Source organism: Mus caroli, unplaced genomic scaffold (genome assembly GCF_978045245.1).
Source record: "Mus caroli unplaced genomic scaffold, Mus_caroli_1 scaffold_16, whole genome shotgun sequence".
Taxonomy (NCBI): Eukaryota; Metazoa; Chordata; class Mammalia; order Rodentia; family Muridae; genus Mus; species Mus caroli.
This window is the reverse complement of record NW_028227271.1, coordinates 99,490,390-99,506,994: the sequence shown is the minus strand read 5'-3', so window position 1 is coordinate 99,506,994 and position 16,605 is coordinate 99,490,390. Positions and strand designations below refer to the sequence as shown.

The 16,605-nt window shown below is 39.5% G+C and overlaps 1 protein-coding gene across 1 annotated transcript in view; it reads right to left on the bottom strand.

Moving 5' to 3' along the window:
- C7 (complement C7) overlaps nucleotides 1-16,212 on the bottom strand; it is an 87,143-nt gene extending 70,931 nt beyond the window's left edge. The window contains exons 1-5 of the mRNA XM_021184151.3: nucleotides 16,076-16,212; nucleotides 10,390-10,445; nucleotides 8,017-8,092; nucleotides 2,672-2,813; nucleotides 24-168 (exon numbers count right to left, since the gene is read on the bottom strand). Coding sequence (XP_021039810.1) covers nucleotides 24-168; nucleotides 2,672-2,813; nucleotides 8,017-8,092; nucleotides 10,390-10,445; nucleotides 16,076-16,081 — 425 coding nt within the window. The 5' untranslated portion in view covers nucleotides 16,082-16,212. The remainder of the gene's footprint in view (nucleotides 1-23; nucleotides 169-2,671; nucleotides 2,814-8,016; nucleotides 8,093-10,389; nucleotides 10,446-16,075) is intronic.
- Between the last annotated feature and the right edge of the window lie 393 nt (nucleotides 16,213-16,605).

Sequence of the window (16,605 nt, the reverse complement as noted above, 5' to 3'; positions counted from 1 at the left end):
TGGAAAGCCACTTAGCACCTTACCCATAGCCGGTAAGTTCTATGTTGGGAGGAGGTTTGTCAATGTCGCAGGAAGGGTTAGCCACATTCTCACATCTGTCTTCATCAGCACCATCTTCCTCACAGTCAGAATCCCCATTGCAAACCAATGATTTGCTGATGCACTGACCTGGATGGGAAAGAGGGAGGAGGGAGAAACATGGGCTGGAATCACCCCAGCACTGCACTGGTAGACAAGTGTGGGTTTCAGACAAACCCTCAGATTGTCTAGAAAAGAATTGGTGATGGTTTTTGTCCTCCATTTTGAAGAATACAGAACTGATTTTCACCTTCCCTGGTGCAAATTGAAAATAGACCTGAACCCAAAAGTCCTGAGTCAAACATTTTCATTGCACATTTTTTACTACCTCCTCCAATTTCCACACAAAGGTACTTACTGGTAAAATGAATTGTTGTTCTGTTTCTCAACTTTGGGGTTTTTTTTTTCTGTAATTGTTAACCAAGATGGCAAACATGTGGCTTTTCTCAGGGACTAATGTGTAATTTTTCAAAGCAAAGAAACTGGATCAGAAGGTTGAAACTCAGCATTTTTCAGCATCTACTCTGTGGAATACTTCCTGGTGCTGAGAAACAAATATGTATGGTATGGTCATCACCAAACTTTTCATATGCTGTGTAATCTGCTAGTGAAGACCATGAAGACAGGAACCATTGTACGCCAGCATCCTTTTCCTGATTGCTCAGAATTCCAAGAAAGCACTATCACAGTGGTACTCGGCCTATGGGTCGTGACCTCTTCAAGGGTCAAACAACAGGGGTCGCATATCAGTTATTTACATTATGATTCATAGCAGTAGAAAAAACAGATATAAAATAGAAATGAAAATAATTTTACGGTCAGGGGTCACCACAACATAAAGAACTGTATTAAAGACCTGCAGCATTTGAAAGGTTGAGAACCACTGCACAACTGGGTACAAGATGATCTTGGCCTTGTCTTCCTCCCCAGCATCATCCCAGACTTTTCCTTATGCTCTCTGCATATTGGACCATCTTCCTATGCCTACAGCATACTGAACCATTCACATGAATACAGGTCCAAGTTTCCTGTCATCTCAATGATATACATCTTTCTCTTTCTAGGATTTTCTCTATTCCTCTCTGATGTTTCTTCATATATCAAATTAAATATTATCCCTTTTTGAAAGCTATCTTTATCCCTTAGACTATGGAGGGCATTCTTCCTCTATTCAATGGATGCTTAGTACCCAGAAATTTTTATAGTATAACACATAGCTCAGTCTACATGTCACTCAAAGCAATGCAGCAAACATCTGTTGAGAGTCTGCCTATACTCCAGGCACTTTGTGAGAAAATAAACAAAATAAAGCTTATGTCTACAAAAGTGCAGAAAGATGTACAGGTCACCAATTTGGATCGCAGAGAGTGTAAGATACACAATGAGAAGTGATTTGTTGATTAATTCTAACACCTGAGGGATTAGCAAAAGCTTCTCAAAGCAGCTATCACCTGACTTGAGTTTCAAAATAAAATAGGAGCTTTACAAGTCTTATTGAAGAACAGCTGTAGGCCTGGATGCACTCAATGCTAAATGAGATGTCTTTATCACAGCCCTCTCCTCGAGGCTCAGAGATCTATGCAGAAGAGGAGGTGAAAAAAAAAACTGTAAGAACTAGGTATGGTGAATAACTCCAGCAAATAGCATTTTCCAGGTAGAAAAAAAAAGCTGATAAACATATGTATATATGACAACATATGTATATGACAACATACATATATATGCACAAGATCCACATAAGCTCAGGTCAAATGGGGTCTCAGCACTGAGAAGGGAAAAATAGACACAGGGTCCCATTCCTAATGAAGAAGCTATTTGTAATCTATACCCACTAACAAAGGAAAACATATTTTCTCCAGAGGGATGATACTGAGTATAGCAACCACACAGGTCTGGCCTCGTTCTCAGGAGTAGTTTGGCCAATACAAAAGTCGCTCCATGTTTTCTTGTGTGCTTTCTGTTCTTATGGTTTTATGGGATTTATTTTTTTACTTTTTTTTCTTGACTTGAGAGTTTTTTCATTTTATTTGAGAGAGGAAGAATGTGAAATTGGGTGGGTAGAGAGGATGATCTATAAGGATTTGGAGAAGGGGAAAACGTGATCAAAATATATTGTATGACATTCTTAAAAACTAATTTTAAAAGAAAAATTCTTTATCAGTAATTCTTTATCAAATAATCTGTCCCTAAATTTCCAATGTGTTGTAGGTTGTGGTGGTACATGCCATTAAGCCCAGAACTCAGGAAGCAGAGACAGAGGAACCTGTACACATACATATGGATATGGATATGATATGTAGATATATGTAAATATATATATAATATGTATACACAGTTGAGGCTGTTAATAGCTGTAATTCAGTCAACATGCCAAAGAATAACCATACTTTTATTATCAGATTTCTCCCTTGCTTTTTGAATGGACGGTATCTACTATGTGGTTTATCTGATCATGTATTAATACACTAATAAAAATACTGCGGATAAATTAATCTGGAAGCCAATATCAACCCAAACAAATATGTATCAAACCGGTCAACAAATGATATTTTAATTTACAGTTTGCAGGCTAAGCCCATGGAAAACAAATTACCTGAAAAACATCTAAACCGGTCCCCACAGCCCTCTTCCGTTGGACAGCCTCGTTCAGGTTTGCAGGATTGTGTTTCAAAAGCACTCCCCTCACATGGATGGCCTCCATATTGCCCATAAACAGCAATTGAACGCCTTCGAGTCTGGACACAAAGCAGAAGACCTCATTGTAGTCTAACTTTTAGTTATCTCAAGTTTTCTTGAGAAATAAAATCTGAGAATTAATTCAATCTGAAAAGCACTTTCTGAGAACATGTTCTGGTGTGGTAGAGGAGTAAAAGCCTCAAAACTCAATGACCCTATGGGCCCAATGCCAGCTGAATTGCTGTTTATAGAGAGCTCCCAACTCTACATTTACTTTCACTGTTGAATGATGAAAAACCTTCCTGGTGACTCCCTGGAAAAGGAAATACATTACAATAGAGAATAACATTTTGGCCAGAGGTATATTGTAGGAGTTAAGTAGAAAAAAAAAAATGAAATGCATTTTGTTGGGGGAAAAGGAAGAGAAATGGCAGAAATGTTAAGATGAACTGAAGTTAAGGAAACCCTAATAATCATGATAGTGTTGACTTGGGTTGGGCCATCTAGAAAAAGAAAAGAAATGAGACAAGGGGAAAAAATAAACAGAAATGTACTGATGTAGAGGCCAAGTTTACGAAATGACCTTGAGCAATACAAAAGCTAAGGGATGGTAACAATCAGATTTTACTCGCTGATGTAGAACTGAGCTCTGTGAGGGGAAATATGTTAAAAGCAGACCCCTTGTAGAAAAGAAGAAAAATGGAATAAGTTGCCGGACTGAGTGAGAAGTCCTAAAATTCGCTCAGTCCACTTTCAGTGTGAAACCGTCTATCTAATGCTTAAACAAAGTGAAACAAACTCTTCACCATCTTCCCTCTCTGCTGGCAGCCTCCTCCTGTTCTTGCCCCTTGTGTTGTCTAGTTTGATATCAACCTGCACAAGCTAGAGTTACCTGAAACGAGGGAACCTTCATTGAGAAGATGTCACCGTGATTTCCAGCTGTGGGGCATTTTGGTCCTGGGCTCTCTAAGAAAGCAGGCTGGGCTAGCTTAAGAAGCAAGCTAGTAAGCAGCATCCCTCCATGGCTTCTGCATCAGCTCCTGCCTCCCGGCTCCTGCCCTGCTTGAGTTCCTGTCCTCACTACCTTTGATAATGAACTGTTACATGGAACTGTGAGTGAAATCAACACTTCCCTCCCCAAGTTGCTATTGGTGTTTCACAGCAATAGCAACCCAAACTAAAATAACCCTTCTCTATTAACAAAAAGACACCCATCTCATTGCCAGAGAGGTCAAACCTTGAGTGACGATCAACAAGGAATAACATGTATATAAACCAATTTTAAATTTACTCCTCCATCTTACGTTGAGTTGGAAATGGGTACACTTGGGACAACTGGTCACCCTCTGTGGTTTGGACTCTTGAGTGACTCTTTATCAAGCCTCAGCCTTGCATTGAAGTTAAAATCACAGTTGTAAGAAATGGGGCCGAGTAAAGCTTCTTAATGTTTTAGTTTCTCTTTTTAACTAATGAAGAGTTGCCAGACATGTAGTTTCTCTGCATGCCCTTTTCTGAGTTCTGAACACAGACTGTGTACTTCACACAGGGATGTTTTCCCTTCTCCACATTGCCAGCCAGGCCCTTAAAGATCACCCATTCTCTACCACATTATTCTCAGCTCTCTGACCTTCCTACCCATTTTCATTTTCACCTGTCTCTTTCTGAATAAAAAGTATGTTTCATAAACATCAGTTAAACCTACTGCACAATGACCTTCATCAAAGAAAATATCGCTCGCATGAAAACGCTGTCTGTCTTTCTCTCTAGATTTCATTTTATTTTGGTTTTTAAATTATTAAAATGATTTGTGCACTTTTTGTTTCATTTAATTTTTTGCCTGTCTTTTCACGTGTTTCTTTCCTCTGAAATAAGTCATCATCTATTATGTTTGCTAAATGACAAGCTTCTCATTTGCATAACTTGTTTTGAAAATAGCACCCACCTAGATAATAAAAGAATGTTTCATAAATGATGATCAAATGGCATGGTTATTGCCAATAATCTCAGCACTTGAGAATCTGAAGCAGGAGGCTGGCCATGAGTTCAAGGCCAGCCTGTGCTACTGAGTAAGGCTTGGTTTTAAAAATAAAATGATTCAAGAAGAACGAAGACCAAAGTGTGGACACTGTGCCCCTTCTTAGAATTGGGAACAAAACACCCATGGAAAGAGTTACAGAGATAAAGTTTGGAGCTGTGACGAAAGGATGGACCATCTAAAGACTGCCATATCCAGGGATCCATCCCATAATCAGCTTCCAAACGCTGACACCATTGCATACACTAGCAAGATTTTGCTGAAAGGACCCAGATAGAGCTGTCTCTTGTGAGACAAGGCCAGGATCTAGCAAACACAGAAGTGGATGCTCACAGTCAGCTATTGGATGGATCACAGGGCCCCCAATGGAGGAGCTAGAGAAAGTACTAAAGGGATCTCCAACCCTATAGTTGGAACAACATGATGAACTAACCAGTACCCCGGAGCTCTTGTCTCTAGCTGCATATGTATCAAAAGATGGCCTAGTCAGCCATCACTGGAAAGAGAGGCCCATTGGACTTGCAAACTTTATATGCCCCAGTACAGGGGAACGCCAGGGCCAAAAAGTGGGAGTGGGTGGGTAAGGGAGTGGGGGGGGGCAGTGTATTGGGACTTTTTGGATAGCATTGGAAATGTAAATGAGGAAAATACCTAATAAAAAAATTAATTCTAAAAAAATAAATAAATAAAATAATGATGGTGATCATGATGATGATGATCATGCTTGGAGAAAGCTCAATGGTAGAGTGTGTCCAGCATGCCCAATAACCTGGGTTTGACCAAAAACAAGTACTCCAAGAGAAATGGGTGGAGAACGTGATGCTGAAGAAGATTCAAAACAAAAGTCATTTTCTGTGATAGAGCTGTTATTCTATGCCTGATCTTAGTCAAATGATCAAGACATGATAGATCTGTTATTTTAATAGTTTAAATATGGAGAGACAAAATAGATCAGTGTTTAGAAGCACTTGCTGCCAAGTCTAATAATCAGAGTTTAATTCCCAAAACCTGCATTGTAAAGAAATATAACAGACTATTACAAACTGTTCTCTGACCGCTACACATGTGCTGTAGGCCATACATGCCCATACATATACATATATGCATATACATATGTTCATACATATACATCATATACACAGATACAATTTTAAATATAATAAAGGGTTAAAATAGTTTACTATTAATATATGCTTTATCCAAACTGAAACATTTAAACTATTTAGCCATTCAAAAGCTCAGGACCTTTAAATCAAACATTATATCCTAAGAAGATTATGGGAACATATGACTGATTTCTTTGTATAAAAAAAAATGTTCATTAAAGTTTCACTTATAGCTTAAAAAATGGATCTAGGACTTGGGATGTAGTGAATCATAAGTTTGAGACCAGCCTAGGCTACATCTGTCCTAAACTAAAAAAGAAAAGAGAAAAAGAAACAACCTAAATGTCAAACAATAGAAAAGTGAGTAGGTTGAGTAAAATGTACCTTCATATATGTGTTACAAATTGATGCTGATACTTTGTAAACTAATACAATATAAAGCCATGGCCAGCCCCAAAACCTTGAATGTGTAATCTCTCTTGCCTGGGAGATGTTCTAGGGTAATGGTGGTGCATAACCTGGGGAAGCAGCCAACCCATGTCTTGTTTAACTTGAGGCCCAGGCTTCAAGAAGGAGCCCACGCTTGACCCTGGATGGCTAGGAACCATTCAGGAGACTGGGTAGCCCAGAGACCTAGGGTAGAACCAAGCATGACTGGCCAAAACAAACAAACAAACAAACAAACACAATGAAATGATTCCTAATGATGTTCTGCCAGACTCCTAGATGTAGGTGCCTTGTCTAGTCACCATCAGAGAGGCTTTCTCCAGCAACTGATGGGAGCAGGTACAGAGACTCACAACTAGACATTTGGCAGAAAGTCTAAGTTGGATATCTCCATTAGGTCCCTCCCTGAGCTCTCCACAGGTAGGGCGCGCTGGGGGGAAAGAATTGTAGGAGTCAGAGGGGACGTAGGACACCAGGAGAATATGGCCCACTAAATCAATTGAACAGGCTCGAATGGGCTCACAGAGACTGAAGCTTGGGGCCTGCATGGATCTGCCCCAGGTCCTCTGCATAAATGTTATGACTGTTAATTTCTGTGGGGTAGCTAACAATGAGAGGCGATGTATCTCTGACTCTTTTGCCTGTACTTAGGACTCTTTTCCTCCTGTTGGGTTGCCTTGTCAGGCCTCGATATGAGGGCTTTTACCTTGTCTTATTGTGTCTTATTTTGTCATGTTTGGTTGTTATCTCTTGGATGCCTGCTCTTTTCTGATGGTAAATGGAGGAGGAGTGAATTTGGGGAAGAGGTGAGGTGGAGAGGGTTTGGGAGGAGAGGAGGGAGAGAAAACTGTGGTCATGATGTACTGTATGAGAGAAGCAACTATTTTCAATTTTAAATAATCACTTAAAATGGTGATAATAATATTTTAGAACTAAACTTGATCTTAGCCAAAAGCCTGAGAAGCAATACATTTCAAAACTATAAGCAGTGTTGAAAATATAGTCTTGTGAATGAAATTCCCAGGAAACAATAATAAAATTAATGTTAAAATAAATAAAATAAAGACTATAAACATAGAGAGAAAGGAAGCTGGGAGGATAAATAGCAAAACAGTGGCATATTTGGTTTTTTTTTTTCAGTACAATTCTGAATGCTGTTTTCTCTCACTATACATTTCTATATTCTCATCAATGATTATTACATAGAGGAAAAGATACATTTTTAAAAGTATTGTACAATATCCAGCTCAAGTCTAGTGGTTTATTTTAGATCACTACTTAGGAAATAAATTAAAAACATTGAAGATGGTTGATTTGCTCAGCCATCTTGGTCTCTATTCGTGAAGTTTGCTGATGTTTGAAATGGGAGGAAAAGTTGAAATTGGTGAAAAAAACACAGATTCTGAGCTTTCTTTTATGCTATTCCTGTCTGTTTAATAAAGGGTTACTGAGTTACTCTCAGCTTTCTGCCTGTGCTAGTTAAAAGCAAGCCTTAAATTTTCTCAAAGATATGACATTGTAACACAATATTGTAAACAAGTCCTGGTTTCTTCCTTGAAAATTACTAAAATAAGCATCAAGATACAGTAACACTAATTAATGAACATTAAAAATTAATTTGGTTGTGGTTATACCTACACATAACAATAAGTCAAAAGTTTCATAGGAGCCTACCTGAGTCTTGGTACAGCCATTGCATTCTGACCAAGGGCCATAGGAGTCCCACTTGCAGTTGACTGGAGAGGAGGCTCTGCCACAGCATCAGATTTTCATTATGAGGTAGATAGGGACACAAAGGATAATTAAGAATAGTCAAAAGTCATCAAAAGCAGCTCACCACCTGACAGTGGTGATCACCTGTAACCCAGCCCCTGGTGGGTAGAGGTAAGAGGATCACAAGTTCAAGGTCATGCTCAGGTACACACGTTTGAAGACAGCCTAGACTACATGAGATCCTGTCTTAAAAGAAATAGACAACAACATAAGTGTGCCTTAAGATACATTATATACTTATATGAAAATGTCAACAGGAAGCACGTTATTTTGTATAATTATTATATGTTGATTAAAAAGAAGAAATACTATCAAATTTTTCAAAGAGGTATTAAAAGTATCCTAAAATATATGAAAATGGGAAGAGGAGTACCTATTTTTACTATTTTTACTATTATTTCTTTATTAAATATCTATTTTGTGCAAAGTACTGTTAACATATTAGGCTGTAGAAATAATGAGGTAAGCTGTTGACTATTGATTAAAAGATAGAAACACATAAATTTATAATTATCATATAGTATATCTAATATGTTAAATTCTGTAACAGTGTTTGTACTGGATAGTTTCACATAAGCTCGACACAGCTGGAGTTGTCAGGGAGGAGGGAGTCACAATTGAGAAAATACCCCCATAAATGGGTCAGGCTGAAGTCAAGCCTGAAGAGCATTTTCTTAATTAATGATTGATGGGGGAGACCAGCCTATGGTGAATGGTGCAGTTCCTGGATGGGTGGTCCTGAGTTTTATAAGAAAGTAGGTTGAACAAGCCATTAGGAGCAAGCCAGTAAGTAGCACTCCTCCCTGATCTCTGCATCAGCTCCTGCCTCCAGGTTTCTGCCCCCCCCCCCAACTTGAGTTTTTGTCCTGACTTCCTTTGGTGTAGAACTGTGATGTGGAGGAATCATAAGCCAAAAAGAACCCCTTCCCTCTCCGTGTTGCCTTGGTCATATTTCATCACAGCAATAATAACCCTAAATAAAGGAGTTGTCAGAGTTAAGAGAATAGGTGAGAATATTTAGGAGGAAAGAATTGTGCCTTTGAAGAATCTCAGTAATAGTTTGAAGAGCTATTGAGAAACTTGATAGACAATTTATAAGAACGTGTGAGTGGTTAAAAAACAAAAACAAAGCAAATCAAAATAAAACAAACAATCTAGCAAAGGCTATAATACAGTAATTTGTATTGAAATGCCCTCCATATTCACTTGAGCCCCTTCTCAAGTGCACACACATTTGGGCAAATTGAGCCTAATCAATGCCACTCACACCAAGTATGTGTGGGTGATAGAGCTGCTTTCATGTGATGGTAAACCCTGGCTGTGAGAGAGACAGTTGGGTTACGCCTCAAAGGTAAAGGATGACTTGTGAAGAGATCATGGAGCCTGGATTCTTGATTCGTGGACTCTTAGCACATTATTAGGTTGAGAGACTTCTTGGGTTAAGCTAATTCTTGAATCTTAAAGCTGAAAGATTACCCTAAAAGTAATGAATCCCATCCTGTAGTATGCATTGAAGGAAACTTAGTAACCTGCTTACACATAGCAATAGTGAGTCAAATGCCTAAATGTTTTGACCCTTAGACAAAAGCCCTGAATTTACTGTTGCTTGCCTACCTGTGCCCCAGGGGCAGAGGTCTTCCCCTAAAGTGGGGGCTTAGTATGGGCACTCTATAACCTTCCCTCCTGTCTCCTTCATTACCCTGCCCAGAAGGAACCATCAAACACGCCCATGTTGGCCTCAGGACCTTGGTCGCCAGTAGACTTGATGCGCTACCTGGTTCCTGGCACCAGTCCTGATACTTATTCCAACAGCCCCATCAAGGGACCTGGCCTGTTCCCGTCAATCTGACAGTGAGAATAAACAAGCATAATTTCTTTTATTGGGTAAATAATACTGGCTTTTATCCAGCCTTCAGGAACCAATAAAACTGTTTTCTTTAAATTAAAAGTAAATACCTTTGACCTTTAAAACCCAGAAAATGTTTAGCAAGGACTAAATTTAAAGACAAATATCACTCTGGAGTGCTGCAGCTCTCTGAATGAAAGTAAAATCCTGAAACCAGAACAAAAACCGTGAGGAATTTTTGTCCTTGTTTCTTCTTTAATGGAAAAAATTAAACAAGAATAAAGCATAATTACTATATTTTCTGAAAACACAGAAAGATAAGGTGCATAAACACATCTAATCTGCTTATAAGAATTAAACTATTCTACAGAATGTACTACTTTTTTTACATATTTTAAATTTCCATACAAAATCCAAAATATTCTTACCTAGAGAAGGCTTGAAACGCTGCTATAAAGCACACCAAAATTAATAAGCTTGTCACCTAGGAGAGAAGACAATGAAATATTACTTTAGCTTTCATTTACATAGTAAGTTACAAATAAATACTTGCACTTAAGTGTGGATTTGTGGGTTGGGAGATGAGAGGAAGAGCCATATAAAAGATAAAGACTTTTCTTTTTGAGATTCTGTTTTAAATAGAAGCTTGAAGGTTCTTCAGTAAGAAAAAAAAATTAAAAAGAAAACTACCATATGATCCCACAATCCCCACTACTGGCTATGTATCCCAATGAAATGAAATCAGTATGCCAAAAATGATCTCTTCACACCCATATTTATTGCCGGATTAGTCACCATAGCTAAGGCAAGAAATCTAACAGTGTTCATCATTAGATGAAAGAATTAAGAAGGCAGTAAGAGGAGACAAGGAATGTAACTCACTGATGCTTCCTTGATTTGTGTAAGACTGCATTTGTCCCCCAGTTTGAGAGAGCCAGGATGGTGAGGAGAAAACACTCACAATGGAATATCCGTGAGCCTTAAAAGAGAAAAGCTTCCTGCTTGCAACAACACATATGCACTTAGAAGCTAGTGGGTTACACATATGAACTCAGAAGGTATTGTGTTAAATAAGCCAAGCACAGAAGGAGAAATACCACAGGATAAACTCCATTTGTAAATGTTATCAAACAATGTTCAGATCACAAAAAGAAGAGTGGACTAAAGTGACTGTAGGGTATATCTACAGTGCAACCCCTACACCCAAGACTCAGGGAGCATGGTAGAAGAGGTGGCAGAAAGATTAAAGAGGAAAAAGACACCTGCTGTAAGATAGGTGTCTACCTGAGAAATCTCAAAACTATGATTGGCTAAATAAGCTCAACGTGCTAGCATGGCTGGGGGAATCTCACAAGACCCTAATTCTTTTTTTCTTGTGTGTGTGTGTGTGTGTGTGTGTGTGTGTGTGTGTGTTCCATCTTTTTTTTTTCTTTTATCATTATTATATTTGGGGGGGGGTTATTTATTTCATTTACATTTCCAATGCTATCCCAAAAGTCCCACACACGTTCCCCCACCCACTCCCCCACCCACTCACTCTCACTTCTTGGCCCTGTTGTTCCCCTGTACTGAGGCATATAAAGTTTGCGCGACCAATGGGCCTCTCTTTACACTGATGGCTGACTAGGCCATTTTCTGATTCATATGCAGCTAGAGACACGAGCTCCAGGGGGGTACTGGTTAGTTCATATTGTTGTTCAACCTATAGGATTGCAGATCCCTTTAGCTCCTTGGGTACTTTCTCTAGCTCCTCCATTGGGAACCTGTGATCCATCCAATAGCTGATTGTGAGCATCCACTTCTGTGTTTGCTAGGCCCCTGCATAGTCTCACAAGAGACAGCTCTATCTGGGTCCTTTCACCAAAATCTTGCTAGTGTATGCAATGGTGTCAGCGTTTGGAAGCTGATTATGGGATGGATCTCTGGATATGGCAGTCTCTAGATGGTCCATCCTTCCGTCACAGCTCCAAACTTTGTCTCTGTAACTCCTTCTATGGGTGTTTTGTTCCCAATTCTAAGAAGGGGCAAAGTGTCCACACTTTGGTCTTCATTCTTCTTGAGTTTCATGTGTTTAGCAAATTGTATCTTATATCTTGGGTATCCTAAGTTTCTGGGCTAATATCCACTTATCAGTGAGTACATATTGTGTGAGTTCCTTTGTGATTGGGTTACCTCACTCAGGATGATGCCCTCCAGGTCCAACCATTTGCCTAGGAATTTCATAAATTCATTCTCCAGAAAATCAAATAACCCCATTAAAAATGGGGCTCAGAGCTGAACAAAGAATTCTCACCTGAGGAATACCTAATGGCAGAGAAGCACCTGAAAAAATGTTCAACATCCTTAATCATCAGGGAAATGCAAATCAAAACAACCCTGAGATTCCACCTCACACCAGTCAGAATGGCTAAGATCAAAAATTCAGGTGACAGCAGATGCTGGCGAGGATGTGGAGAAAGAGAAACACTCCTCCATTGTTGGTGGGATTGCAAGCTTATACAACCACTCTGGAAATCAATCTGGTGGTTCCTCAGAAAATTTGACATAGTACTACCGGATGATCCCGCAATACCTCTCCTGGGCATATACCCAGAAGATGTCCCAACCGGTAAGAAGGACACATGCTCAGTTATATTCATAGCAGCCTTATTTATAATAGCCAGAAGCTGGAAAGAACCCAGATGCCCCTCAACAGCGGAATGGATACAGAAAATGTGGTACATTTACACAACGGAGTATTACTCAGCCATTAAAAAGACCCAAATTCTAGATGAGGCACCACAGACAATTGATGGCTGCTGAGCAAAGGAGAGTCGGTTTTCTATAAAAATATAATCTCATGAGTCATCCAATCCCAAGTAGTCAGCACTAAATGCATGTACATAAGAGGAACACGAAAGAGACTCAGCAGGTTTTATTATTAAAGAAACTCAGCAGGTGTGGTGTGTGTGTGTGTGTGTGTGTGTGTGTGTGTGTGTGTGTGTGTGCACGCCTATGGCTGGGGTGGGGGGGCAGGAATAGGGGGTGACATGCTACCCCGGGCAGACTTGTAGATGAATAAGGGAGAGAGGCAAACAGAGGACTTTGTACCTGAAAGGAAACTGTTTAGACATGAATACCTAGGAAGGCCATTGGAATTCTCTGATAAAACAATATCAGAAAGACAGTTCACAGGGAATCCTGGATTGCATAAATGGAGAACGGGGACTAATCATCAGCATTTATTCACTGATCTCTTCTGACCACAGATGTCATGTGACCAGCTGCAGCCGCCTCAATGTCCCCCCACAAAGGACTGCAGCGTGCACAGGGAGCTAAAATAAACCCGTCCTTCCTGAAGTCGTTTTTGTCAGGGCGCTTTTAAACAGAAAACAGAGAGTCCTTAAAATGGGAGCAATTTGCTTTCCTGCTCTTTAGAGAGAGAATAATACACACGGAAAAATGGAACAGTCTTGTGCACAAGTGGACTATAAATAATCGGTTTAGAATTCGACACATTGAAAAATGGGGGATAAACTGTGTCCGTGTCATTCAGTTTGGACCTACAAGCACCTTCAGTTCTTTTCTCTTGTGCTTCACCCCCAAATGAACACTAGCTCACCTGGCTCCACTTTATATTCTAGCTGATGAGCCAGTCCCTGATTTCACTGATTCTAAACTGAACTCAGATCTAGGAAGGCAGACAACACCACTGCCCTATAACTAGCTCAGAGAGACGTTCCTTGGCTCTGAATCCTTCTTTAACAGCTCAGCCCCAAGTCACCTCCTATTCAGGTGATACTAAGAATCAAGGGGGACTTCTGGAGCCATTCTCCTGAGTTTAGCTGACATGGATGGAGAAGGAAGTCAATGATCATTCCTCCTTAAAACAGCAGACATGGAGATCACTTCTGCTATTTGATAGATCCAGGCTTCCCCATGTCTCCCTTGTTTGTTGGAAACATATCACAAAAGCATGTTTTCCAGGTTTGCTCTAAAGATTGTAAACACCATGTGCTTTTAAAGACAAGCAAAAACTGTGTGCATCTTGGAATGGAACCATTGCTTAATCTGTTGGCATCGGGCCAGCCTATTAAAAGGGGGGGGAGTGTATTTATTGTTACATTAAAATGTCATAAATCAATGACATGAAACACATTTTAAACATAAAACAATTATTAAGATGTGTCATCTTAAAATGAGGAAGGAAATTGATTGGCAGCTAATACAAGTATTAGAAAACACAGGTTAGCGAGGTGACTTCCTTCTTGGAGTAACAAGGATTCTAAATTGTCAAGTGAACCTACAAGGCACAATAAGATAAATTTTAAATTAGACTGTAAATCTAAATTTGTAGGCTTCTTTGTTGCTGTAACATTGTAGCCTTCAGTGCATCAACTTGGCAGTTTACATTCAACTTTTAACTACTTCATTCAAAGGATACTGAAAATCTACTTCTGGGTCCTTCTCCAACTTCACTAGTGAGTATGGGTTCTGGACAGGTGGACAGCACATTAACTGTGGGGCAATCCATATCCCCCAGTTTGCTAATGCAACATGTTTGTTTTTAAATATCAATTCTGGCTCATTTGGTAAGGCACCTGATGTGCACGCATAAGGATCTGAGTTTGGTCCCCAGCATCTGTAAGAAGCATACAGATCCTTGTGCTCGCAGATAAGCACTTGGAAAACCAGGAATATTAAAACACATGGTTGTCTCTTGAGAGAGAGAGAGAGAGAGAGAGAGAGAGAGAGAGAGAGGTGTATAACCTGCTTTCCACTCAGAAGGATGGGGATGAATGTAATTAATATTCATTAACCTGGTGACCTCTGCTCTATCTGGATGGCCAGGTGGAACTAGCTCCTTCTGACCCTTAATCTTGAGCCTCTTTATCTCCATCAATCTACAGCACTATCCTCCCCCAAGAGTCTTATCCCAAGTTGGTTTACCTTGAGCCAACTTGAGCCTGCTTCCATAGTAAATACATAGAACCTATCTTTATGGAAGATGCCACTTGGACTTTACCAAAATATATGTAATCATGTCTTGAGTACATGGGACTGGGTTAGCATCAGGATACTTTTTCCATATTGTGCTGTGCTTAAATATGCCTAAAATAAACTACCCGGTGTCAGACTTTCAAAGTTTTTCAAACCAACAGCAGTTAACTGAGTTATATTAAACCAAATTTCCTTCTTGCCTCCCATGGTTTGATACTCTAATGGCTGTGGTGCTTGTAGAAACTGCCTCCAAACCCCTGCACATACACACAAGCATCCACATAAAAAGCCAAGCACAGCAGTGTATACCTATGATCCCAGTACTGAGATGCAGAGACAGGAGGGTATAACAAGACTAGTCATGCAGGAGAGTGCCAGCTTCAGTGAGAAACTTTATCTCAAAAAGAAAAGGGAAAAAAGGAAAAAAAGAAAAAGAAAAGAAGGCCAGCAATTGAGGAGGATACCGTCTGGCATGCACACATATCTATGAACACACAAATAATAATAGCAATTCCAGCTTGTTTTTCCATCTTAAAATTTCATCCTGTAACAATGATTTCTGCCTTTGGTTGTTCATTGCATAGTAACTTTTTAAAATATATATATTCAATTATTTTGTGATGGTTTAACATCTATGTTGATAAACCCATAGTTGCACTCCTGTTCTTACATTTCTGCCCTCACAGCCCTGACCCTTTTACTCAAGATTTTAAATTCTAACTTTCCAAAGCTACAGATTCCATTTTCTATAAAGCTCTTCTATAATCTAAGCAGGACCTTGCTTCATGGCCCAAAATGAGAATTAATAAATGATCAAACTGGCTACAACTTATGCTGTAGAAGTAACAAGGGTGCCATTGTGTTCCTGTATTGCTTTCTTGGGATTTCCATAAACACTACCTTCAGTTCCCTTGTCCCAACTCTCTCAGACTATAACTGCAAAGCAAGAAAGACCCAGTCACTTTGGCCGAACTATTAAAATTTTACTTACATAAGGATTATTTTTCAAGTCACTCATAGACCTTTTACCTCCACGTTTTCCACATCTTGCTCTTCATTTGATTTCTTTCAGTTAAGTATGACCTTCCCCTCTGAGATGCCTTCAACTATATAAGCCATACATTATTATCTTACCTGCATGCTTGGGAAACACTCAGGACAGAAGAGAACAAGAAAATTTCATCGGTAAAGACAGGCAGGCTCTTGTCTCCCCCACAGCTTGTTCTGCTCTGAATTCTTTTTCTGCTCACTTATAAAGCCAGCTGTACTGTCTTCACCAGACTCTCCAGGGACACAGAGAGCCTGCCTCTGTACTTGACCTGTGCCTTGAAGCCAGATGCATTTTATCAGTTACATAGACCTTTGCTGCAACCAGCTGGGACCATTTGGAAATCACAGATATGTTTCTGGGAAGTATATCTGTTAATTAGGAAAGACAGTAAATGTCTTCAGCTCATCATTTAAGTGATTTCCAACCAAAGGAGACTCTGTAACATAAGGGCAAAACCTTTTTACTACTTTAATCTACTAAACTGAGTGCATGATTTCATGATTCTCTTAACAGATATTATAAAGCAAATTTTGAGATCGCTTTGTGAAAGGAGAGTTCTTTTTTTTTTTTTTGATCCATTTTCTGTTTTTATAACAAAGTACTTGAGACTCGG